Here is a 24,845-nt window from a genome sequence, read left to right on the forward strand (position 1 = left end):
GGGTTGCTGGGAATAGTGTATTGGCATTTTTGGTCAGCTCTTCGACAGTGTGCACGCTGTCTCCACACTAGGAACAGTATCAGCCCTGCCCGAGCCTTCCTGCAGGCAGGGACCCTACCACAGGGAAGAACCTTCCAGGCAATTCCTAAAGCACATGCCAGCTCGCAGCCTAAGGCAGACCCTGGAAGCCCTGCTCCAGAGCCCTCCCCTGTACACACTTCCGGGCCGACCCCTGGGGCTGGGAGCCAGGGCCCAGGAAGCTCAGGAGACTTATTTGAGGCCCTGCAGCTGGAGACAGCCAGGATGAGAGGCAAGGCCGAGCCCCTGAAAAACCCAGGACTCTCCATGCCTGGGTCAGTTCCGTGTGACATCTCGTTGACGCCGGCCACTGAGTCTGGCCTGTCCCGGTCCTGGGCACACATGCATGCCCACAGAATGGGAGGTAATCTTCACAAAACTCACAAGTCACCAGCATCTTCGGCTTGCCAACACACACAAAGCCGTGTCTTTGGATTGGGATTCGATCCCTCAGTGAAGGCCAACTCTGGAGTCTGGATTTTCACATCTCCTAACTCCGTGGTGAGGAAAGGGAGCCTTCCCCCTTGCTACCCCTTTGATTGTGGGTCCATCACCGCACACCTCTTTGTGTTGCTCTCAAGTCATGATTCACCCTCATGCCTACAGGGAGGGTTTGGGACTTGGGAACCTAAAGTTCATGGAGGCACCATCTCTCCCTGGCTGCTGTGTTTGGAATTTGCTCTAAATCCAAAGCCCTGATGCCAGGGAAGCTGCCAGGTTCCTTCCTCCCACAGAAGGTTCTGGATAGTGGTTGGTACGGAAGGACAGGGCAGGAGTTGGATGGAAGAATTCTGAGTTCTGTGAGCTTCACAGTGAGACAGAAGGGAGGGTGCGGAGGGTGACGACCCCCCAGGGCCTGCTTCTCCCACAGTACGAAGGTGTCAGACCCAGTTTCTGTTGTGGCCATTGTCATTGTTGTTCGGGAGCCTTTGCTTTTATTTTTCTCTCCTTTTCTTTTCCTTTAATGGGGTGGGTGTTCCTTCATCCTTCGCTTTCCTCCCTGCTTTCACGTCCCTTCTCCGCCTCCACCACCACCTACAATGCAAACGCAAGCGATTAAAGTTCAAAACAAAAGCGGGGTACATCCACTTTCAGCCGTGACCTTCACCCCTTCTGCTTGCACCCCGACTCTTCATCAGTAGCATGGTCCCATGGCAGAGTCTGACACAAGCACCCCTTCGCCGTGTGGCCTGCGGGTCTGGAGCAGCACGTGGCGCATCCCCGCTAATGCAGCTCACGGTGAGGGGAAGACAGGCCAGGGCTCACGTGCGGGGGCGAGGGCCGGGCAGCAAACAACAGAGAAGTAAGCTTGCGCTGAGTGCAGGTGGTCGCCAGCCTCAGAGGGAAAGGAAGCAGACCGAGAGAAACATTAGTGGCACGATTTTGGATAAAGGTTGTCCGGGACAGCCTCTCAGAGGATGGTCCGCGAGCTGAGTTCCGAATAAGGAGACAAGGCCGACATGGGATGATCTGGCAGAAGAAGAGTGTAGGCGCGGGACAGGGCAGGGGTGATGGCCCTGGGGGACACTCAAGCTTGCTGCTCCGAGCAACGTGGGCGGAGAGCGCTGGTCGGGGGAGCTGTGGTGGGAGACACGTGCCAGGCTGTGTGGGCCCCCTACTCCCAGCACCTGTCCACTGAGCCCCTGCTGCATGTGGATGCTGTGCTGGGTGCTGGGGACGTCAGGGGCCTCATGTTCCAGTGACAGGAGACAGAGGAGAGAATAATGGGATGTGTGGGGTGTTTGAAGGTGAACCGTGCTGGGGAGAGAAGGAGGCAGAAGAGGCGCCGGGGTGCTGAGGGAGGTGAGTGGATTGCGGCTGTAAATGGAAAGAGCTGAGGGGGAGCCATGAGGCTCACTGGGGGAGAGCCTTCCTGACAGAGGGAACAGCCAGTGCAAAGGTCCCGAGGCAGGAGTGTCGTGCTTGAGGAAGAGCCGGGAGGCTGGAGAGGGTAAAGGAGAAAGAGGAAGAGAATGGCCCGAGGCAGGCCCTGGCAGGACTTTTCCTTTGAGGGAGACACAGCCACTGAAGTGTTTGGACCAGTGGAAGGTGCGACACGCTCTGACTTCCATTTGAAAAGATTGCTCAGGCTGCCATGCTGAGAAGAGACTGTGGACGTCAAGGGTGGCAACAGGGAGACAAGGGAGGAGACGTGGGGGGTGGGAGGTAAAGCTGAAGAAGCAGGCAGAGCCCCGAGTCTGGACATTGAGGTGGGAGCTCCTTAGCAGACAGATGGCTAGAAGCGCCCAGGAAATGCACGGATGTGGATGGAGAAAAGGCCCAGACGACCCTGGGGCCCTCGGCCACGATAGGGGATAGACAGCAGCAGGAGGAAGAGCTGGAGGCCAGTGTCCAGCCTGGAAGCAGGGGTGCGGTGCGGGGAGCACGGGGCACCCAACCGGCGAGGTCCCTGGGGAGTGGGGGCGGAAGAGAACAGGGCCAAACGAAGCCGGGCCCCTGCGTACCAACAGCTGGAGGGGCCGCAGCCCCGAGAGAGGGGCAAAGAGTAACCTAGATGAGGGGGAGGGAGATGGCAGCGAAGGAGGAAGCAGGGCGCGGTGTCAGACACCAAGCGGTGGGGCGCGACAGGCCTCACCCGGAAAGGGGTGGGAAGCCGTGGGACAGCCCCTAGCCCCAGCCAGACCTGCTCCTCGTTGGCTGTAATCGAGAAGTCCTCTTTACTGGCCGGTGCTTTTCACGTCTTTCTTTACCTTTACATTCTCTTGCAGTAACCTGGACTTGGGGGTGTCCCACACTGCGCAGACCAGTGTGAGCGCCACCAGTCAGGACCCAGAGCAGCTTCAGCAGCTGCTGGGATGTTTGGAGTCCCTGCCTGCTACACAGCGAGCGCAGGGCCTGACTCAGCGGCCAGAGAGACGGGTGGGACCAGAGGCCCCAGGGACGGCAGCCACGCAGGCTGGAGCCCGGGAAAGATCCAGGGACCAGGCAGGGGGCGTCTCTGCGCTCGGGGCTTGCGGGTCCCTGGCAGACACAGCCGCAGCACTGGAGGCGGGGAGGGCTCCACCCTGGAGAGGTTCGGGAAAGAGGGGCCACAAGACACGCTGATGTACGGCACTGGGTCTGGTGCCTCCAAGTTTCAGCCAGAGCCCGGCACCAGGATGCGAAGACTAGGCGAGGGGCAGGGTCGGCGGGGGCCAAGGCTGAGGGTCCTCCTGGACCTCCTTCAGTTCGAGAGGCCCGTTAGCCATCGACGGGAGGTGCAGGAGCAGCGCGTGCCGGGAAGGGCGGCCCCGGCTGCAGATGCAGGTGGAGGCGGTGCAGGGGGCATTGATGGCGTCGAGGTGGGCTGTGGGCTGTGGGCGGCACTCACAGCCTTGAGGGCAGTGACATCCCTTTGGGCGTCCTAGAGATGGACAGGTGGCCTGAGGACCCTGCCCTGGCCCCTGGGACAGTCCCAGGCCAGGAGAGGAGCTTCAGGAGGCAGGAAGGGTCACGCACTGGGGAGGGCGCTGGACCCACCCAGCTGTGACCAGGCCTTCGCAGGGACGCACTAAACTCCAGCGTGGGGATGTCCTCAGACTCCCAGGTGCGAGCTCAGGCCTCCAGGGCAGCCTTCTCTTAGAAACGTTTCCCAGTTCCCACCAAACCCGTGTCCCGGGCGTTGACTGTGCCCTTCAGCGTGGAGTGGCCTGAAAACGCCCCATCATAAGACCAATCCCAAGCCATGTGTTAAGAGCCCAAGATTTGCATGCAGGGAAAGGGAAGCTGACTCACCGTCAGCTGTGAGACACTCAGGATGACTCAAGCCAACGGCGCACGTTTGAGTGGGCAGCCCTGGCACCTTCTCTTGGTGATTGAGCGGCCGCTCTGCACCAGGCTCTGGCGACAGGCAGCAAGCAAGGCTAGTGAGGGGCATCAAAGTGAGTCTTTGATTACACCCGGGAGGAGGGCCCTGAAGGAGCCTTCCAGGCCAGAGCAGCAGAAGCTGGGGAGGGTAGCCGGCCACCCTCTGGGGGAGCTGAGGATGAGTTTGAGCAGGGGCCTGGCCTGATCACATGACCCAGGCCCAAGTGAGGGGAAAGGATGTAGCCAGGGCACTGAATCACTGCTGGCGAACTTACCACAAAGGCCTCCAGGGTCAAGGGCGGCAGCACGCCGCTTGCTCCCATTTCCGTGGCTTGCGGGGGCGGCTGGCAGCCGGGGTAGACCCTCCACCACCACACCGCCACAGCCAGTGTCCCAGTGGCTCTCCCACAGTCCTGGCACCAGAAAAGGCCCAAATCATGAGGCCACATCTGCCATGGCTACAAAAAGTGAATTGTTTCTTTCCATTAAAAATGTCAAATGATTGTCAATTTCTGTGTCACCCCGATCTCAGAAGCCAGTCTGGGGAATGAAGGGGCCGACAGCAAATGATGGCCACCTACGATCTGGAAGATGTGGCTTCACCAAATTCAGAGAAAATCCCAACTGGATTTAAGATATGGAATCAGAAAATTCCAATTTTATGGAGCCCTTTGGCTCGTTTGTTTTTGCACTTGATTGTGAGGTTCTCCTGGTTTAAACCGACCTAGGAGCACTGAGCTTGGCTGAGCAAGGCTGACCCCGGGATCCAGACACTGGAGGGTTGAAAGGGATCCATGGTCTAAACCAGGGGGCGGCAATGAACATTGGACATGTCCTTCAGAGGACACGGCATGGCCGTGTACCCAATAAGACTTTACCTACAAGACCAGGTTGTGGGCCAGAGTTAGCTCTTGGGCCACAGTTTGCCAACACCTTGTCTAAACCAAGAAAACCCAACCCTAGAACCTTGGACCTGGAAATGGCTTTAGAACTCACTTTGTGTCCACCCACTCACATAGGGAGGCTCTGGCCTCCCCATCTCCGCACAGGGCCAGCTGGCTAGTGTGGGGCCCAGCTGAAGGCCTCCCATCGATTCTGCCTTCTAGAAACATGAGGGAGCCCAGGCTGGGGGCCCAAGGAAGGAGCAGAGAGAGGCAGCAAACCCAATGAGACTTGAGCACATGTGGAGGTGAAGGCAGGGCAGCCAGCGGAGGCCAAGGGGCTAGTTCTGAGAGCAGGGTCCTGCAGGAGGTGCGGAGGTCAGGGGTGCCTGAGCTCAGCTGGGGCCTCGGTAGCTGGGGAGCAGGGCATTGTGGGAAGCTCTTCCCCAGGGGGCACTTGTGCTGATCTGAGGTCTGCAGATGCCAGTGGGGCAGCCAGGGAACAAGGTGTAGAAAATGTGAGTGGGGGAAGAATATGGCCCCCAACCAAATTCCAGGGACTGAAAGAAGTTGTGTGGCTTGGAGAGTGAAAAGGAGGAGGGTGAGAAACGCTGGAGGGGCGGGTATCAGCAGACTACAAAGGGCCTCTGATGGCAGGAGATGCAGGACGGAAGGGTCTGAGAAGGGAAATGACGACCTGATCAAATGCATCCAGCTGGTGGATCAGGGCATCCGAGCAGGACAGGCTTGGTCGGTGTAAATTAAAAATGGGGCCATTTTCCATCTTGGATGCCTCCAGATGGGGGACTGTCAGACTCTTGGGCCTGGAGCTCTGATGAGGGGCCTGGGCCGCAGTCCTTGGTTATAGCCAGATGAGCCCAGAGCCGTGGCCAGGCGAGGAGGTGAGCCTGGGGGTATGGTCAGGGAGGAGGAGGGACAGGGACAGGCCAGGGCTTTGGGCACTCTGGGACAGAGTAACGAGCCGTGGAGGAGATGGAGACAGAGAAACCGGCGAGGTAGGAGGAGGGCCAGACAGGGGCAGTGTCAGGGGAGCCAGGAGAAGTTCCCAGAAAGAGGGGCAGTCGGCCCCTGGGGGATCAAATAAGATGGAGACACAGAAGGGCCGTTGGACTTAGCAGCACGGAGAGTGATGGGCAGATGTGTCTGGGCATGGCCAGCACGGGCTGCTGCCACAGGAGCTGGGGGACAGAGGAGAGGATGCTGAGAAGCCAGGGAGGGGGACCAACTCGAGAAAGGCCTGCAGTGTGCCCATAGGCTGGGGACTTTCTCTTGCCAGAAAGTTCCTCGGACTCTCTGGGAAGAGAAAGTGGAGAGCCCGCTGTCCAGCACTGCCCCTTTGCCCAGTCATCTTTCTGGGCTCCCACGTTGGAATCCCCCCCAGTGCAGGGGAAGGTGTGGGAGGGAGCAGCCAGGAGTCCCGTGAATCCATCGCTCTTGAGTTCCAGAATATCTGCCCAGGTCAGCCTAGAGAAAGCCACTGCCATTTGTCCTGCATGTGCATCAGGTGACGGGAGGGAGACCGCAGCAGGGCAGAGGGCTCCGACTGTTCCGCTCCAAAAGACAAATGTTTGTCATGCAGTGACCCCTGCCATGGATGTGGGCGGAACTCACCAGCACCAGCCAGCCACTGATGGTCTCCTTCCTTCTTCCCTCCTCCCCCTCCTCCTCCTCCCCGTCCCTCCCCCTCCCCCTCCAGATCCGGGTGGTGAAAGCATTCCGTAGCTCCCTCTACGAAGGCCTGGAGAAACCGGAATCCAAGACCTCCATCCATAATTTCATGGCGACGCCCGAGTTCCTGATCAACGACTACACCCACAACATCCCACTCATCGACGACACGGACGTGGATGAGAGCGAGGAGCGCCTGCGGGCCCCGCCCCCGCCCTCCCCCAACCAGAACAACAATGCCATCGACAGCGGCGTCTACCTGACCACGCGCGGCACCATGCCAGCTACCTCGTCAGTGCTTTCCTCCGGACCCGGGAGCCCGCTCCACAGCGTGGAGACGTCCCTCTAAGCAGAACTGCTCTCGGCACGGCGCGCGCACTCCCCGCACACACACGCACCCGGGCGGGCCGGTGGAGGGCACCGGCCACGAGGAGGGCCCGCCAGGCGGCTGAAGATGCTCGAAGGCACCTGCCAGAAGCCAATCCATTCTAGGCTTCTTACTCAGGAGGACCAGGAGGGGGAGGAGGAGGAAGGAGAGACCGGAGAGCAAGAACCGTTGTGTTCCCCCCTTTTTCTATGGAAGCTTTTTTAAACGAACACTGTAATTCCACCAGATGTTCCCTGTTTGGGCTGTGCAGCGGGGCAGAGGGCTGGTTTCGGTTTATTGCGAGCTTCGTGGCACCTGCTGCAGAGCAATTGGATCAACAGGTACAACAGGCGAGCGCCGCTCTGCAGGAAGGATGCTCCCACCCAGATGGTCCACCGGCCCAGCACCCCCTCCCCAGGACGCGTGCAGTCAGTCTGTGTGTGCATGTGTGCGTAGCCACGTGTGTGCCCGTATAGACGTGTACGTGCACACAGGACCAGATGCATATCTAAAGAATAAGGAACTACTTAACGGCATGATATTTCCATTTCTCTTATCGGGTGTTTTCATTTTGAAATTTCATTATTTATCGCGGCAGGGTTTTTTTCAGGGAACTAGACTGCAAGAATATCCTTTTGGTTGCTTGGGACCCCCTTCCCCCGCACTGCTCCCCTCCCCCAGCCCGCTCCATCCTCCGTCCTCCCAGCACAGTTCCTGGGAAGGCAGGCGCGAGGCCGGAGCAATTACAGTTGGAACAGTTGGAACATTTGCACTTTGAGACCCCTGCCTATAGAGAAAAAAACACCATGCGATGGAATTTTTATTTAAAAGGAAAATACCAAAGTACTAATGAGAGTAATTCCCTCCAGTAGGCCGAAGGGGGAGTTTTGCTTTCGGTTTCCTTTGGTTCCAACTCCAATTCCAAGCCCTGAATTCTGGCCAGTGGGTGGGCTTTCTTTGTCAGAGCCCCAACCTCAAGAGCGTGAAGCCAGGCCGCCTGCCATGCCTGACCTCCTGGGGTGATCCAGAATCCCCAGAGCAGCCCCAGGAGAGCCAGGTCCACGGGTGGAGGTGGGGAAGAATGCAGAGAGTCAGAAAGAAAGCGGAGACAGAGGCTCCATCCAAACCCAGGAGGAGCCGACTCGGCCACAGCGCAGACCCCAGCCCCCTTGATGCCTCCACCTGGACTCCCGCTTTGCTTTGGCAAATGCCAAGAAGTTGTCACTGAGACGCCCATAAAGCGACTGGGAAAGGTTCTCAGTCACCACCCGCCAAAGTGCAAAGCACTCTTCGGATCCTGGTGTTCTCCTTCAAGGATAACTGTGACCCACGAGGGCATGGATCTGGGCCTGCAGCCACCTATGGCGACCTCGGGGACGCCAAGCCCCTGGGAGCCATGGTACCTCGCCTCTGTTGCTGTAATGGCGAGTGCGGAATGCTGAGGAGGTCAGCTCTGCCACGTCATCGGCTGAGCACCTGGTCTGCAGGTGGGGAGAGCTGGGCCTGGGCTCCCCAGACGGTTCCCTCGGGAGCCTCTCCTGGCAGTGTGGGCACGCAGCGTGCCAAGCCTCAGTTTTCCTCAAGTGCGCGATAACCAGGGTGGGAAATGCAGAAGAAGCAGGGGTTCTTTTACCTTCAGAATTCTTCTGTCTCACATTTTGCAGGGAGGAGGCTGGGGTCCGACCGCAGCTAGTACAGGTGCCTGTCGCTCGGGCCTGGGGCTGAGCCGCGGGGGGACAGCTGGGAGCTGAGGGGTGGAGGGACACGCTCAGCAGTTGAGCAGCAGCTGGACCAGTGGCAAGGCTGGTTCGCCCATCCCGTGACCATCCCGCGCCCATCCCGCAGCCCCTGACCAGGGCTTGCCTTGCCTCCACTTGTGTCTGTGTGCATCCGGGCAGGCGGCGTCCCAAGCGTGCTCGGTCCCCACTGTTAACATTAATGCCATGTCACCCCCGTGCAGGAGTAGTCAAATCTCGGGCAAAGGAATTTCGGTTAGAAAAGCAAATCCCACTTAAAATGCCAGCTACCGATAACTTAAAGCCATCCCTTTCTTCCAAAGGGCACATTGAGAATGTTACCCATTTGTAAATTGTTCCCTAATGTCCTTGTTTAAACAACAACAAACAGGGCAACTCAATTTGTTGAGGGTCTGTGTGTTCTTAAACAAGAACTAAAATTGGAAATGTTTAAATTGAAGAATATACACTGAGTAATGCTATGCTCACGGGCTTCTTTTCATCCTCTGTTGTAGACGCAAAGCCTTGCTGCTGCTGTCCAAAGTTGCCTCCTGTACACGGCGATTGTTTAGTCCCTAGGTTGCCTTTCCATGGGGTGTGGGGTGCAGATCGCTGCTCTCATTTCTGTGCGTCTTCAGGCTGGGGGCCCTATCTCGTTGGGAAGCCCCTCTCTCTAATGCATTATCTTATATGGAATGGCTTGGTCAACTGTGTTCAGTTATTAAATCTGTTTTACATTTTTATCTGCCTGTTATAAAGATGAACAAAAATATCTTAATGAGGAAGACCACAGATGCATAATAATTTAAAGTCTGTAGTTGAATTTCCTAATTTAAAGAATAGACCAAAATTTCTGTGTATTGAAAAAAAAAAAAAATGAAAGGCTCCCACAATCTCAGTCTGGGTAACGTGTGTGATCTCTTATTTGGTGAATTCTCCTCCGGACCTAAAGAGAAGCGCCTTCCTCCCTTCACCTAGCTGGGGGGAGTCCCGGGAGCAGCGGGGTTCCCCTGGGGTTGTGGCCACCTTGCCAGTCCTAATGGAAGGAGGAGAGGGCTCGACCACCCTGTGGGGTCAGGTTCGCATGGTGGTCCTCAAACTGTCTTGACCTGGAAGGGCCTGACCTGAATCTCCAGAGTGGCATCCTCAGAGGAGGGTGGGAGCGGGGAACACCACCCAAATGCCGGAACCCTGGCACGCATGCAGACGGCTTCGTTTTTTATTGTGGAAAAGTACAGATAACATCAAGTTTACCACGTTAACCATTTTTCAGCGCCCAGTTGGGCGGCATTAAGTACACTCAGGTTGGTGTGCAGCCATCCCCACCATCCATCTCTAGAACTGTCCATCTTCCCCAAGGGAAACTCTGTCCCCGTTAGACACTAGCCCCCCTCCCCCTCCCCCAGCCCGTGCCCTCCTACCCCTCCCCCAGCCCGTCCTCCCCCAGCCCGTGCCCCCCCCCCCATCCTACGTTCTGTCTCTAGGAATCTGACGACTCTAAGCGGCTCATACAAGTGGAGTCACACAGTATCCGTCCTTTGTGCCTGGCTGATTTCCCTGACCGTGATGCCTTGTAGGTCCAGCCATGTTGTAGCAGGTGTGAGAACGACCTTCCTTTTTAAGGCTGAATAACATTCCACTGATTGGATGGACCACATCTTGTTTGTCCATTCACCCTTCAATGAACACTTGGGTGGTTTCCACATTTTGGCTATTGTGAATCACGCAGTTGTGAACACGGGTGTACAAATACCTATTTGAGCCCCTGCGTTCACTTCTTTTGGGTAGATACCTGGAAGTGGAATTGCTGGATCCTATGGTAATCTTCTGTTTAATTTTTGGAGGGATGGCCAGACTGTTTTCCACGGCACCAGCAGCGTTTTCTATTCCCCCCAGCAGTGCACAAGGGTTCCAATCACAGATTTCCTCTTTAAACCAAAGCCATGGAAAGAAAGCCCGTTATTGCACTCCTTCACTTGCTCCGAGCGTCACTGCCCCATTCATTCCTTCGCTCACTAGGCGTCTTCGAACACCTGTGCTGGGGACAGCCGTGCCGCACCAGTAGAGCCACGAAGGCAGCTCTGGCCCAAGATTTGCAAATGACTCCCGCGGCAGTGGTGCCAAAAGTCCCTGCGTCCTGTTTTCTCATATTTCTATTCCCCCACTCTGCATGTCACCCTTGTAGACTTGGCAGTGCCAGAGAAAGCATTTTCCAGGGAAGCTGCCAAGAAACGAGCAAAATGGCTTCTAAGTTCCCTTCCAACCACCAGAGTCCATACTTCCAAAAAAGGCCAGAGACAAATGGCAGAAAACAGCAGGCAAACAAATAGCAGGGAGCTCTTACTTCACTGATGCACAAGGCCATCTCGAATCATAAAGCTAAGTAAGTCTAGGTTGGGCCAAATGCCATATCAAGACAGCTGCACCTTCTGAAGAGATCTCATTCATTTATGTCTGAATTCTCTTTTTCATGGACTTCCACTATCAAATATGACCCAGGTTCCCATGGGAAGAAACTGGTACTTAGCCAAATGCCTTGGGGCAAGGAAGGTACTATAACACCCATCCCTTCACGAAGCCGGACGCCATCTTTACCAGCTGGCAGCCTGGGAATGGGGGTGGGTGCCGTGAGTGGGGGGGGGGGGGGGAAGGCCCATGTGTGAGTTTCCTAGGCTGCTATAACGAAGTACCACAAACTGGGAGATGGGGGGCGCTAAAGCACAGGCATTTCTTCTCTCCCAGTTCTGGAGATCAGAAGTCTGAAATCAAGGTGTGGCAGGGCCACGTACCCTCTGCAGCCTCTAGGGGAAGATTCTAGTTTTTTCCAGCTTCTGGCATCACTGGCAGCCCTTGGCTTGTAGACACATCACTCTAGTCTCTGCCTCCGTCGTCACAGGGCCTTGTCCCTGTGAGTCTGTGTCTTCACCTGGTATTCTCCCTCTGCACAGGCCTATCTCTGTGTCTCTCTCCTCTTCTTATAGACACCAGGCATATTGGACTAGGGTCACCCTACTCCTGTAGAATCGCATCTTACCTTAACAACACCACAAAGACTATTTCCAAATAAGGTCCCAGCCACAGGTTCCGGGGCTTAGGACGTGAACATGTCTTTGGGGGACACCACTCCCCATCCCAGCTGGAAAAGAAGAGATGGGCTGAGTCCCACATAGAACCTGCTTTGCCCCCTCCTTCCTCTGGCTTGACAGGTCCTGGAATAAAAAGGTCCTGGAAGCTTCAGGTTCTAGAAAATCTTATCTCAATCTCTCCTTTTTGAACCTAAAATAAAGGAGATGGAAGGTTGTATATCTTTAATCCATACTATCTTTTACAAAAGCCTCAGTAATAGGAAGCCAAAGCAAACAAAAGAAAACCACCCTGCACCAGATTTTAATTCATATTCTATGGCTGAACTGTCCTTACAAAGCACAGCTGGCCGTGTCACGTATTCCTCAAAAGTGTCAAATACGTCCCAATACCTATCCTTATCTCTGTTCCAATGACAGCACACACTGAAGGTGGGGCTCACAGCCTTAGCGGCATCAGGAAGACACACAGACGACCCCTTAGTGACAAGCACTGAGTTGACAGGCCCAGAGGCCAGCACACAAAGCCAGCAAGTCCCCAGGGCAGTGTGACAGGCACACACATGGGTTGAGGGATTTAAAATAGCAGTCAGCAGTCACAGTCTGAAATTGTTTGGTCCAACCTGCTCGATTTACATAGTGGGAAACTGAGTCCCATTGAGAGAAAGGAACTTGCCTGGTACCTGGTAATCGTGAGAGGAAACTTAGGGCCACAGAACCTCCAGAGAGGCTGCTGTTAGCCCCACAACCCAGAGCTCGCCCGGTTCAGCACGGTGGCTCTCGGCTGGGGTGGGGACACCAAGGGCAGTGCTAGGCCACATGGGGCAGGCAAGGCCGGGGGTGGGCGTGGAGCTGGGCCCAGCCTGTGTGGGGGAAGGGGGTGATGGAGGCAAGGTGCTTTTTCAAAAGCACGAGGCAGAAAGGACTGGCAAGAGAGCCGAAGCCGCCCTCAGAGGCCTGCCAGGCCCCTCACCCTCCACTGTCCATGCTCAGAGCCCCAGCCCTGGGCTTTGGCACAGACTCTGTCATCAAAGGGTGCCCAGTTGAGCTGGAAAGGACACAGTGGAAAAGGGGACATTTACTCATATCCTTCACCCTGAAGACAAATAACACAATGACTTCGCAAACTCAAGCAAGCCCTACTGCCTGACTTGTCACCCATGAGTGACCCCTCCCTGTGCCCCTCACCCAGTGGACCCTGGGCGTGCCAACCAGCCCCCATACCTGTGGGTGACAGAGGCATGGTGGCCAGTGTCCAGAGCCTGCGCTGCCCTGGTGACAACCTCGCAAATGTGGTGAAGTGCCTGGGACAGTCCCCCAGCGCCCATGCCATCATGTGTTGAAGGATGGTCCTACCAGCATGCATCGAGCCCAACGGGGGTTCCCAGGGAGAACCGCCCAGGCTGGCCTCTTTCCCCCAGGGCACACCGAAGAGCAGTCCTTCCCGAAGCAGTGCCATTTGAGTGGGAGTCGGGGGGCGGGGCACGGCTCTGAGATTCCCTAGACTCGGCATCTTGACTCACTGTCTTGGCATTAATAAAAATTTGTAACTTTCTAGATACATTTTGGTCTTCTTGAACTCAAATGATACTCCTTAACCTCTCTTTCCAAGATGTAACCTCACTCGCCAAGCAGAATGATTGCCAAGCCCTGCAAGTGTCCCAGCAGAGGAGGGAGGACACGTGGGCCCTTCTAGGGGACGTCATTGTGACACGGGCACACGCTGTGCCATCCTGCCTTCCGGAAGTGGTGGAGGGCCTACCCCAAGCACTTCCACCTGGAGAGCATTTGAGGGGAAGTCGAGTCTGGATGGCACCCACAAACCCCCAGCGCAGCACGGGCTACAGAGCAAACACAGGGTGTCCCAGTTCATTTGTATCTTTTATTACACAAAATAAAGTTCCATCTATGTTGCACATTCATTCATTCTATAAATCAGGCTTTTAAAAAATCCCCAGGGGCTCAGTCCCATCCTTTCTTTGATCTTCCTTCCGATGACGTCACCCTCGAAGGCAGTCAGGTCCTCTCAAAGGATAAAAGCAGACGCGGCGCCTGGCCTCGGCAGCCCCTTGCGGTGCACTCCCAGCCCGCCCGCTGGAGGCGTGGCTCCTGCCACTGTCCAGACCGCGGCTGCCGGGGACAGTCATCGCCTTCACCAGCCCTTCCAGCTGGTCCTCTGGGGGCTGGCGTTCACGGCCCTGTGGCGGTGCCATCCCCAGGCTGCCGAGCGTCACGGACTTCTCTTTGGGCAGGCCTGGACCAGGGCCTTAGGGGATCTCTGTGTCCATGGTATAAATCTGAATGAGATCAGACACAATGTTATCAATGATTGGCTTGGTAAGGTCTTCACTAAACACCTAGAAAGGAGAAGGAAAACAGGCTCCGGTTAGACACCCTCTCGGTTAAACAAGGCGCCCGCCACTAAGCACAGAACCACAGTGCACAGGGGTGGGGGATGGCACGCGGACTCGGCTATTGGAAACGAGGGTGGCTCTCTGCACAGCCGGTTCAGGTCCAGCCTGCCGGGGCTGATCACAAAGCAGAGAACATTCCAGATGGAAGAGGCTGTGGTGATCGTCCAGCTCATACAGGAGAGGGGACTTGTCCTGGGTTACATGGGAAGCCGGTAACAGGCTCCTGCCTCCCCCTGGAGCTCTCAGGTCCACAGTCTCTGGGGATGGGAGCAGGGGTGGGGAGTTCATCTCCAGAAATAGGCTAGGTCTCCTGGACCCCACTCTACCCTAGGCCAACCCCTAGGGAACATGTGGACCTGCTCTCTAGCCTGGACCAGAGCACGTCCTTTTTTTTTTTTTTTTTTTGGCCACGCTGCACAGCTTGCTGGATCTTAGTTCCCCGACCAGGGATTGAACCCGGGCCCCGGCAGTGAGAGCACTGAGTCCTAACCACTGGACTGCCAGGGAAGTCCCCAGACCGCCACTTGACTGTGCCACGGAGCTTATAAAATTGCAACGTGAGTCCCCAGGGGCCCAAATGAAGAGGGCCTAACTCTGCACGTTCCCAAGGAAGGTCTGGTCCTGGCCTGGCTCCTGGGAGGGGAACTCTAGGCCCCTGCCTGATGAGAGGGTCTCGGTTAGCCCAGGGCCGAGGGACCTGGGAGCTCATACCTGGTCTCTCCTGGACCTGTCCTCCGTTCCTTTTATCTTTGCTGATTTCAACCTGTATCCTTCCCCGGTAACTAACCCGAGCTCCCATAAGCACGAGCATAACGGCTTTTCTGAACTCTGTGAGTCCTCCCGGCAACACATCGAGCCTGAGGGTGCCCTTGGGGACCCCTGATGACACGGCAAGTAAAAAGCAAAACAAGGAGCACTTGGTTGGATGCCGTGGCCCCCGGGCCAGGGGGTTACTGCCTGGGGAATCAAGGTACCACGAAGGTCAAGGCCCAGGGCTGAGCTAGGGCAAAAGCTGGACCTGAGTCCACCCTCCTGCATGGCCACCGAAGGAAGCCTGAACTCTCCACAGGCTGTCGCTTCAGGTGGGAGATAGTGACCTGGAAACACCCGCTCCCTCGACCACTGGCTCAGGAAGATCAGCCATCACCCCCTGGACTCTGGTTGGAAAATAAATACTTCAGAAATACAGGCTTGCATAGCACAGGGAGATCAGCTCTGTGCTTTGTGACCACCTAGAGGGGTGGGATAGGGAGGGTGGGAGGGAGGGAGATGCAAGAGGGAAGAGATATGGGAACATATGTATATGCATAACTGATTCACTTTGTTATAAAGCAGAAACTAACACACAATTGGAAAGCAATTATACTCCAATAAAGACGTTAAAAAAAAAAAAAAGAAATACAGGCTTGCTTGTCAGGGTCCTCTACCTGTATGCTCCTGGAGACCCCAAGCCAAGAAATGACCGTTAAAAAGTAGTCCAGGGCCGGGACTTCCCCGGTGGCACAGTGGTTAAGGCTGTGCACTCCCCATGCCAGCGGCCCGGGTTCTATCCCTGGTTAGGGAACTAGATCCCACATGCGAGCTGCAACTAAGGAGCCCGCATGCCGAAGCTAAGACCCGGCGCAGCCACATAAATAAATAAATATTAAAAAAAAAAAAAAGTAGTCCAGGGCCAAAAGCTGGAAACAACCCAAGCGTCCCTCCATGGAGGAATGAACCAACATGACATGGTCCAGCCGTACCACGGAACAGGACTCGGCCTTAAAAAGATGGGAATTCTGACACCTGCTGCAACTCGCTACTGCTTTAGAGCCAGAGCCTCAGCCACCCAGAGGCCCGAAGCACCTGGGCACGGACGGGCACCCCGCTGCCACCGCCGCCGCGCTCGAGGGCAGACAAGTGACTTCAGAGAAGCGGTGGCTGAGGGCAGATGAGCAGGAAGAGTGCCTCACGATTTAGAGGAAGCGCCCCGGGGCCGGGCAGGCAGCCACTCATCCCCAAGCAAGTGGCCCTCACGTGCCCAAAGGATGCCCGATGGCTCCCGTGCCCGGAACTCAGAGCCCCCCGGAAAGACTGAAGAGCGAGGGTAGCGCGGGTGTACCGCCCAGGGGGGCGGCCTCGCCCGGGAGGACGATTGCTGGGTAAGTGTGTGTCGCCCAGAAAAGAGGCCCGTGGCGGAGCCGTTCCCCGTGCTCTCTTCTCACGAGGGGTGAGGGGTGGCGGCCGAGAGGGGGAGGCAGGGGTTGCTGCGGCCGCTCCAGCCCCGGTCACAGTCAGGAGCGAGCGAAGAGAAAGGAGAGCGGCACGGAAGACACGCAGAGGAAACCAGTGACGACCCGGCAGATCCAAGCAGCCCGGGCTGGGCCAGGAAGCAGCGGCCCCTTGTGCCGCCACCTGATTCAACAGAGTGGGGACATGGGGCTCACATGATCTGGAAGTCCCCAAGAAGCCCGGCACCGAGCAATGCTTTTGTCCACGCAGCCGCCCTTTGCTCCCCACCTGCCAGGCACTGGGCGCGGGGCAGCTGATGAAGCAGACAAGGCCCCTGGCCTTGGGGTGGGGGGGGGTGGGTAGACAGGCAATAAAGGACAACGAAGCACAGAAAGAAGCTGTGATCTCCCAGGAAGGGCGAGCAGGCCGGGGGAAGGGAGCCTCAGGAAGGGGGAGGCAGCCACTGTGGGTTCGCATGGGAGGGGTGGTGCACAGAAAGGGGGAGCCTTCCGTCACCTCAAAGTCTGCTTACATGGAATCTCATTGTAGGACAAGGAGGGACAATGATGTGTCATGAAGAGAGGAACAGCAAATTTCAAGTATAGGACAGGAAAAACAGAGAGTGATGTCAAAATCCCATTTTAAGAAACAGTGGGACTACCCAGGGAGACCCGCTAGGACTGCAGCCTTTCTGACAGACACGGTTCACCCAGCTCTCGACAGACTGCTCTCGAGGTTCAGTACGTCTGGGGGAGGCGGGGTGTCACCTGTCTTATCTATCTGTGCATCCACCCACCCATCTATTATCCAACTACCTCCTTTTCTATCATCTATCCATCCCACCATCCATCATCACCTATCCATCCACACATCATGTATCTATCTACCTACCAACCAACCACTGCCTTTGTAGAGCACCCCCTATACGTCTTCTGACGTGAAGCCAGACTTATTAACCTCGGCTCTAGGACAAGCTCCCACTCAATTCAAAAAAAGTGCTTGGTTGACCTCAGCAGTTCTCAACCAGGGGTGATCCCTACCCCGAGGCACTTGGCAATGTCTGGACACGGTTTTCGTTGTCCTGCTCGACATCCTACATCCAGCCCTGAACGTCCACGATGTCGAGGGGGAGAGCCTGCCTTAGACGATTAGGACAGAGTATTCTCAAGCTTCAAGGTTCCCAAGTAGCCCGTATCTTTCTTTGCGGATAACTACTACAAAGAAATGTGACACCAGGTACAGGGACCTCAGGCAGAGAAGAGGGGGACACACGCCAAGCGGGACTGCCAACGCAGTCACCTCACCTGCCACCACGGCTTCTCGGCCTCGGCCTCAGCGGGCACCTCGACCCCATAGGCCTGCAGGGCCAGGTGGAGCACCGCCACGGCTATGTGCTGAGCCTGGAACCGGAGGCACAGCCCCCCGTGGTAGCTGTCCCGCAGCAGGGCCCAGGCGGTGATGGAGACGGGGCTCCGCTGCCAGCTGTAACGGTTCAGCCAGTTCTTGAGGGACACCAGGTAGTGGAGCAGGTACTGCAAAGACACGCCAGTCAGCTGGCCCCCACTCACCTGCCTCCTTACCGTGAGCCTGCGGCCCGTCTGCCCGCCAGCCGCTCGCCCCTAAGCTGTCACGATGTGTGTACGCCACAGATCGGATGTCGCCTCCCAGTGTCATTGGAAAAAAGCCCCAGTGCCTTCCACGGGCCTTGCCCCACCCTCCTGCCAGGTTCACCTCCACCCCCGCCCCGGTCCCCACGGGCCCGCCTGCTCTCAGCCTCCAGGCCCGGCTCCCAAAACCCGCTCGGCCACTCTCAATGGCCACCCCGCCACAGTCCCTCTCCGTCACCGCGGCCCTGTGCCGGCCACCATCAGCAATCATTCTACTCATCCCCTGGCCCAGCTCAAACATTAAACCTCCAGAAACAGCGTCCCGATCTGCACGACAGGGCACGGCCCCCACGGTCCAGCCTGAGGCTACGGGCCCACCAGACACCGGACACTGGCTCTCGGGGGCACTAGGGCCTCTGAATGCCCCTCAGCTCGGCCGTCTGTCAGCTCCCCCTCTGCCCGAACACCACGCTCTCCTGAGCCCACGGGGAGTGCCCTGCACTGCACGCCGACAGAAAACACTACGGCTGGGAACCTCCACCAGTGGCTCTGGGACTAGGCAGGCGGTCGGGAAGGCCCACGTCACAGGCCCTCCCCTGTCTCTCTGCAGGCCGCCTTTCCAGCTGCCCACAGGGGCCTTCCGAGTGCTCTAAGGGTTCACGTGCCCCTTCTGCTGCTTTCTGAAGCAATTCTTCTGCTGGGACGAACGCGTTCCTAGCTGTGAACAGTGAGTGACCAGGCTTTTCTCGTGGGTTCGTATGCACAGCTGAGCTGGGCACGAGCTCCGAGGCGGGGCAGCAACTCCTGGCACAGGGACGCGGCAGGTCAGGAAACGGGCCCTGCCTCCCCGTGGCTCAGCGAACAAACAACTTATTCGGATCTGGGGACGGGCACGGGCTTCAGAGGGCACGCGGATCCCGGCCTGCAGCCACAGCCGAGCGGGCGGAAAGGCAGCAGCTGAAATGAGAGCTGCCTGAGGGACCCGAGAGTGGGGACGAGCGAGGCTGCCCGAGCCGGTCACCGCTCCTCCTCAGGGCCCCGCGTGGCTCCAGGCTCGGGGGGCTGCACTTTCCGGATAAAAAGCGAATAGCTTCGTGCCTCTGGGAACCGTCGCGACCCCCCAGCACATACCTTGTGAGGGTGCTGGAAGGAGACCTGGAAACGCAGAACCCGCAGTACGAGCAGTTCACACTGCACGATGCTGTCACGGAGCTCCCAAAAGCGTGAGTCCAGCTCCAAGGGCTCGCTGTCCGGGTGGAAGTACCTGTGCAGAGAAACAGCACGGCTGACGGCAGAAGTGGGTGGCCCCAGGAGCCCCCAGTCATGGGACAGCCAGATGCAAACGCCAGGGCCCCTGTGCTGCTGATCAGCACAGGGTCACCATCAACAACTCTCCACCTGCAGGTCCAGTACGGGATAAAAACGGTAACCAGAGAGGAAAGAAGCCACTTCTAGCGTTAGCCCCATGGCTGTCCCACGCCCTATTAGGGAGCCCCCCAGTTTCCCCTCGTGCCCGCCCGCCCTCCCTGCTGGGGCCCTGGCAGTTACAGGTGGACTCCAGCTGCCCTTCCGCAGTTCCCTCTCCTGTTTTTCTCCTACTCTTTCGAGGTACACCGTGAACCTGTCATGTTTACGGGGTGGGGAGTGCTTTTCCGTTAGCTGTTTCTTAAAAGAGAAGCAGCACAAAATAGTTTTCTTCCCTAACGATTAGGGTTCCTGGAAAGGCTATGACGCACTAACTTTCCATAAATTGCTTTCTCCCAGGCCCCGGGGCCTCGGCACAGCCCGCCCAGCCGGCTGGACCCCCGTGTCCTTCCCCAACAGGAACACAGCTGCTCGAGCCCAGGACCGCGAGAGACACTCCTGAGCAACTCTGACCCAGTTTCCACACCATCTAAATAGGACGGCGGCCCCAGAACCCAACTGGTTCCATCCATCCTGTCCAAGACTCCACGAGAATCTTTGCTTTTTTTTTTAGAATAGAATTTGATCTTTATTTTTTTAACACCTTTATTGGAGTATAATTGCTTTACAATGGTGTGTTAATTTCTGCTTTATAACAAAGTGAATCAGCTACACGTATACACTCTGCGAGCCCCCTCTGCTCCAGCTGTGCCCGCCTGCGACGCTAGGGACACACTCTTTCCCACCCACCTCTGCACCCCAGTCTGGCCTCTGAGGTTTCCCAAAATCTGGCCGCAGCTTCTCTCGCACAGGTGCCCCTAGGCTTCTGGCTCGCTCCTGCCTTTGCTGTCAGCGCTCCCGGCCCCAGGTCGAGGCCACCCGGGTGCCTCCTCCTGAGTTGCACTGCTGCCGCCTGGGGGGCAGGGCCTCGTGAGAGCCTCCTCTGGCCGCCCATCCAGGGGGCACCGGAAGCGGCTACCTGTTGGAAACGTTGATGATGTCACGAGTGCACAGGTGCCCCTAGGCTTCTGGCTCGCTCCTGCCTTTGCCCCTAGGCTTCAGGCTGGCTCCTGCCTTTGCCCCTAGGCTTCAGGCTGGCTCCTGCCTTTGCCCCTAGGCTTCAGGCTGGCTCCTGCCTTTGCCCCTAGGCTTCAGGCTGGCTCCTGCCTTTGCCCCTAGGCTTCAGGCTGGCTCCTGCCTTTGCCCCTAGGCTTCAGGCTGGCTCCTGCCTTTGCCCCTAGGCTTCAGGCTGGCTCCTGCCTTTGCCCCTAGGCTTCAGGCTGGCTCCTGCCTTTGCCCCTAGGCTTCAGGCTGGCTCCTGCCTTTGCCCCTAGGCTTCAGGCTGGCTCCTGCCTTTGCCCCTAGGCTTCAGGCTGGCTCCTGCCTTTGCCCCTAGGCTTCAGGCTGGCTCCTGCCTTTGCCCCTAGGCTTCAGGCTGGCTCCTGCCCTTGCTGTCTGCGCTCCCGGCCCCAGGTCGAGGCCACCCGGGTGCCTCCTCCTGAGTTGCACTGCTGCCGCCTGGGGGGCAGGGCCTCGTGAGAGCCTCCTCTGGCCGCCCATCCAGGGGGCACCGGAAGCGGCTACTACCTGTTGGAAACGTTGATGATGTCACGAGTGCGCAGGTGCTGCTCCTCCACTTTGCCGGCCAAGTAAAGGGAAGACATGGCCACCAAGTAGGGGTCATAGGCGTCCAGGTCGATCTCGCAGAAGAACTTATGGTATATGGCACAGGCGGTGGCGATGGGGATGGACCGCATCCCTAGCTTGACACCTACCGAGAGAAAGCAGGCAGGGGAGTGCTTCATCCAGGGCTCACCCCCTGCGAAGTGTGAGGGGAGCCTCCAGGTTGGGCCCTAAGGGTGCACATCCCTGTTCAGACAAGACCGAGAGCTCAGGGCCCAGCTGGCAGGGGCTGCCGTGCCTCCCACTGGGTCCTCGACCTGAGGGATTTAGACGCGAGCTTCTCAGACTCTAACGTGCTAACAAGCCCCTGGGGGTCACGCTGAAGTGCAGCATTCCCTTCAGTAGCTCCGTGGGCTCCACACTTCTCCCAAGCCTCAAGGCCACGCCAGGAGAAGCAAGGCTTCAAACTACTGCACCTGGCATATCCCTTTCTGCACATCTTGAAAAGGACCAAGTTGTGTGTCTGTTTCCACCTTAGCAGGCATTTAACTAGAGGTTGTCCCCACCTCTGCAGCTCACCTAACCAAAATCCCGCCAAGGTGACAGGAGGAAAAAAGGCCTCAGATGCCACAAGTCCCGAGGTCATAGTTTAAGATTATACTCAGCACTGGTTTACTAGTCCACAGGTTAGAAAAGGCAAGAAAAGCAAGCAGGGTGACTGCCAAAGGCAACCGCAGGCAGAGCAGGAGAAAAGCAACATCGATGGCCATAGCCAGGCTCGAGGGAAAAAGAGCAACATACTGAAAAGGGACCAGAACTCAAAAACCAGAGCATGATGGTTTGATTTAGGGGTTAAAGCCCCAAATCCCCCGGACAGCTCCTAGGGAAATCACTGCACTGGGTCACAGAACCAAAACAAATTCACAATGACCAGGGTTAATAAGGGAAGGTTAAATGACATCCCATAGACTGAAAGAAGGTGGAGAACAACCAACAGTCATTAAAATCGTGGTCAACATCCTCTACCTAAAAAGGTGTATTAGTTCCCCAGAGCTGCTGTAACAAGTTACCACAAACTAAGTGGCTTAAAACAACACATACTTTTTTCTCTTACAATCCCGGTGGTCAGAAGTCCGAAATGAGTCTTAGGGGGCTAAGTTCAAGGTGTCGGCAGGGCTGGTTCCTTCTGGAGGTTCCAGAGGAGAATCCACTCCCTTGCCCTTTCCAGCTTCTAGAAGCGCCTGCAATCTTTGGCTCACGGCCCCTTCCTCCATCTCCAAAGCCAGCCGTGCAGCATCTTCTAACTCTGCTTCCATCATCACATGGCCTTCTCCTCTGCCTGTCTCCCCCTCCTGCCTCTCTCTCTAAGGATGGGTGTGATTATATTGGGCCCACCAGATAACCTAGGATAGTTCCCCAACATCAAGATGCTTAATCCCATCTGCAAAATCTCTTTTGCTGCATGAGGTAACAGTCACAGGTTCTGGGGATTAGGATGGGGAAATCTTTGGAGGACCGGTATTTAGCCTCACACAGAGGGCAAGGGCATATGCAAAACATTTTAGCATTAGATTTTAGCATTTAGGTTTTAGCATTTCCAGGTTTAAACTTCAGTTTCATAGACAGTTCCTACATGGGACCCCTCATTCTCAGAGATGTCAGATTAGGTGGTATTACTGTACATGACCCTCCAAGTCTTGTTTTTTATATAGCAAACCCTCAGAGGGTAGCATGCTTCCCTGGTTTACATGGATCCTCCAAGCAGATGTATGGGGTATATGAGGGGGCACTGCCATCCTTCCTTATACACTTTGCAAAACTTCCTGGAAATTAAATGTACAAATCACTGGGATTAATGGTCCTGCACTATTTCCCCAGACCCTGCCCACCTTGACTTGAAAGCAGACTCACCCAACGCCCTCTTCCACAGAATGAATACAAAGTAACAAAGATCGGCAACAACTGCACTATTTCCCCAGACCCTGCCCACCTTGACTTGAAAGCAGACTCACCCAACGCCCTCTTCCACAGAATGAATACAAAGTAACAAAGATCGGCAACAACTGCACTATTTCCCCAGACTCTGCCCACCTTGACTTGAAAGCAGACTCACCCAACGCCGTCTTCGGCAGAATGAATACAAAGTAACAAAGATCGGCAACAACTTCTGTCAGCTGAGCAAACCACTACTGACAGTGAAAGTGTTTCTATCGGAATCCAATTAGCTACATCGCCTCGCCTCCGGCGCAGGAGCGCCCAGCACCACGGTGTGGATGCCCTGGCAGGGCTCAAAACGCAAGCTGCGCCCTGGCTCCTAGTTGTTGGTTTTTTTTGGGGGGGGGGGAGTTGTTTGTTTGTTTGTTTTTTAAACTTAAATTTGCCAGAGTTCCCTGTATGTTTTATTATTTATTTATTTATTTATTTGCTGCGTTGGGATCTTCGTTGCTGCGCGTGGGCTGTCTCTAGTTGTGGCGAGCGGGGGCTACTGTTCGTTGAGGTGCGCGGGCTTCTCACTGCGGTGGCTCCTCTTGTTGCGGAGCACGGGCTCTAGGCGCGCCGGCTGCACTAGTTACAGCACTGCAGGCTCAGTAGCTGTGGCGCACGGGCTCTGTTGCTCCGCAGCATGTGGGATCTTCCCGGACCAGAGAGATCGAACCCGTGTCCCCTGCATTGGCAGGCGGATTCTCAACCACTGCGCCACCAGGGAAGCCCCTGGGTCCTAGATGTGATGGGACCTCGTCAACAAGGTTTGTCAGGAGCCTCACCAAGGGCATGCTCCAAAAGGCTCCGTGTGACCAAGTGCCAGCGTCCCCGTATGCTGCGAGGCAGGTGTGTCAGAAGGCGCGGTACACTCAATCGAGATGCGGGCGTCCCGATTCCGCCACCTTCTAGTTGGGGCCTTCTAGTTTCCACATCCTGTCTTTGGACCTACGCGCCCGCCCATGAAATGGCCATGACCGCGTATGCCTCGCAGCTCAAAGCCTAGTATGCAGGGCGTGGCGGAAAGGCAGAGGCCGGTTCCCCTAAGCCGAGCCTCCCAGCCTCCGCTAGGGCAGGGCAGGCCCGGTCTCTTCCCGCCGCTCAGCCACGCCAGCACCGAATTTGGCGGGTCCCATCTTTCGGGAAGCGGATCCCCGCTACGCCAGCCCCTGCCTGCCCGCTCGATGCTCCCGCGGCGGGCTGGGGACAGCTGGGTGAAAGTGCGGCACTGCGGCTCCGGCCTCCACGTCCCGTCCGCGCGGGGCCCGCCCTCCTCCCGGCCGCGGTTACCTGCCTCCATGATGAACCTCGTCACTCGGAAGTGCACCCTCGCCTCGGGTGCTGGCCGCCCCTCCGCGCCCAGTGCCGCGCCCCCTCCACCGCAGGTCCCCGGGCCAACTGCCTCCATGAGGTCCCGCCCCACGGGCCCAGACCCCCCACGGGATGGAGAAGGGCCCGGACGCGAGGCGGCCGCCTCCCGGAGTGCTCACGACGGGAGCGGAGATCCCGCCCCGCCCCGGCCGGCTCGCCCGCCCGCCCGCCAGCCCGCCAGCCCGCCAGCCCGCCAGCCAGCCCAGCCCAGGCCGGCCCGCCCGCCCCCGGGTGGGTAGCGCAGCTGTCCGCCGAAGGCGGGTCCGGCCGAATACGCAGGCTCAAGCTCAAGCGCAAGCGCAGAGGCCGAAGCTGCCTGGCAGCTTGAGCGCGCCCGCCCTGTCCCCTGGATGCCGCATACGTCGCCTTTGGAGCCAACGCCCTTGGAGCCGACGCCCCGCCCCCGGGAGGCTGACGCCCCGCCGCCGGGAGGCTGACGCCCCGCCCCCCGAGAGGCTGACGCCCCGCCTCCCGGAGACTCACGCTCCGCCCTCGGCAGCCGAATGGCGGCAACCGGAACCGGCGGGGCTACTCCTCCAGGGCGAGGTGACGTTACGGTCCTAGGGTCAGGGCGCGAAAATACCACCCTCCCCG

The 24,845-nt window shown here is 57.3% G+C and overlaps 2 protein-coding genes across 19 annotated transcripts in view; one reads left to right on the forward strand and one right to left on the reverse strand.

The window, feature by feature from the left end:
* ATP2B3 (ATPase plasma membrane Ca2+ transporting 3) overlaps window positions 1-6,804 on the forward strand; it is a 41,594-nt gene extending 34,790 nt beyond the window's left edge. For all 16 annotated transcript variants that reach the window (XM_068532514.1, XM_068532513.1, XM_068532516.1 and 13 more), the window contains one exon: window positions 6,484-6,804. In XM_068532514.1, coding sequence (XP_068388615.1) covers window positions 6,484-6,804 — 321 coding nt within the window. The remainder of the gene's footprint in view (window positions 1-6,483) is intronic.
* Window positions 6,805-13,505: 6,701 nt separating this feature from the next.
* Window positions 13,506-24,403, reverse strand: CCNQ (cyclin Q). 3 transcript variants are annotated; one of them, XM_068533802.1, is made up of 5 exons: window positions 24,171-24,403; window positions 20,865-21,048; window positions 19,005-19,137; window positions 17,571-17,798; window positions 13,506-13,938 (listed from the first exon to the last, which is right to left on the reverse strand). In XM_068533802.1, exons 1-5 carry the CDS (start codon window positions 24,286-24,288, stop codon window positions 13,909-13,911), a joined length of 693 nt encoding a protein of 230 aa, XP_068389903.1. In that variant the 5' UTR covers window positions 24,289-24,403; the 3' UTR covers window positions 13,506-13,908. The 3 variants fall into 3 exon arrangements, with proteins under 3 accessions (XP_068389903.1, XP_068389902.1, XP_068389904.1); XM_068533801.1 differs by having other exon boundaries at window positions 13,506-13,998; XM_068533803.1 differs by lacking the exon at window positions 24,171-24,403 and adding an exon at window positions 22,002-22,615 and having other exon boundaries at window positions 13,506-13,998.
* Window positions 24,404-24,845: the final 442 nt, after the last annotated feature.

Source organism: Eschrichtius robustus, chromosome X, assembly GCF_028021215.1.
Source record: "Eschrichtius robustus isolate mEscRob2 chromosome X, mEscRob2.pri, whole genome shotgun sequence".
Classification (NCBI taxonomy): Eukaryota; Metazoa; Chordata; class Mammalia; order Artiodactyla; family Eschrichtiidae; genus Eschrichtius; species Eschrichtius robustus.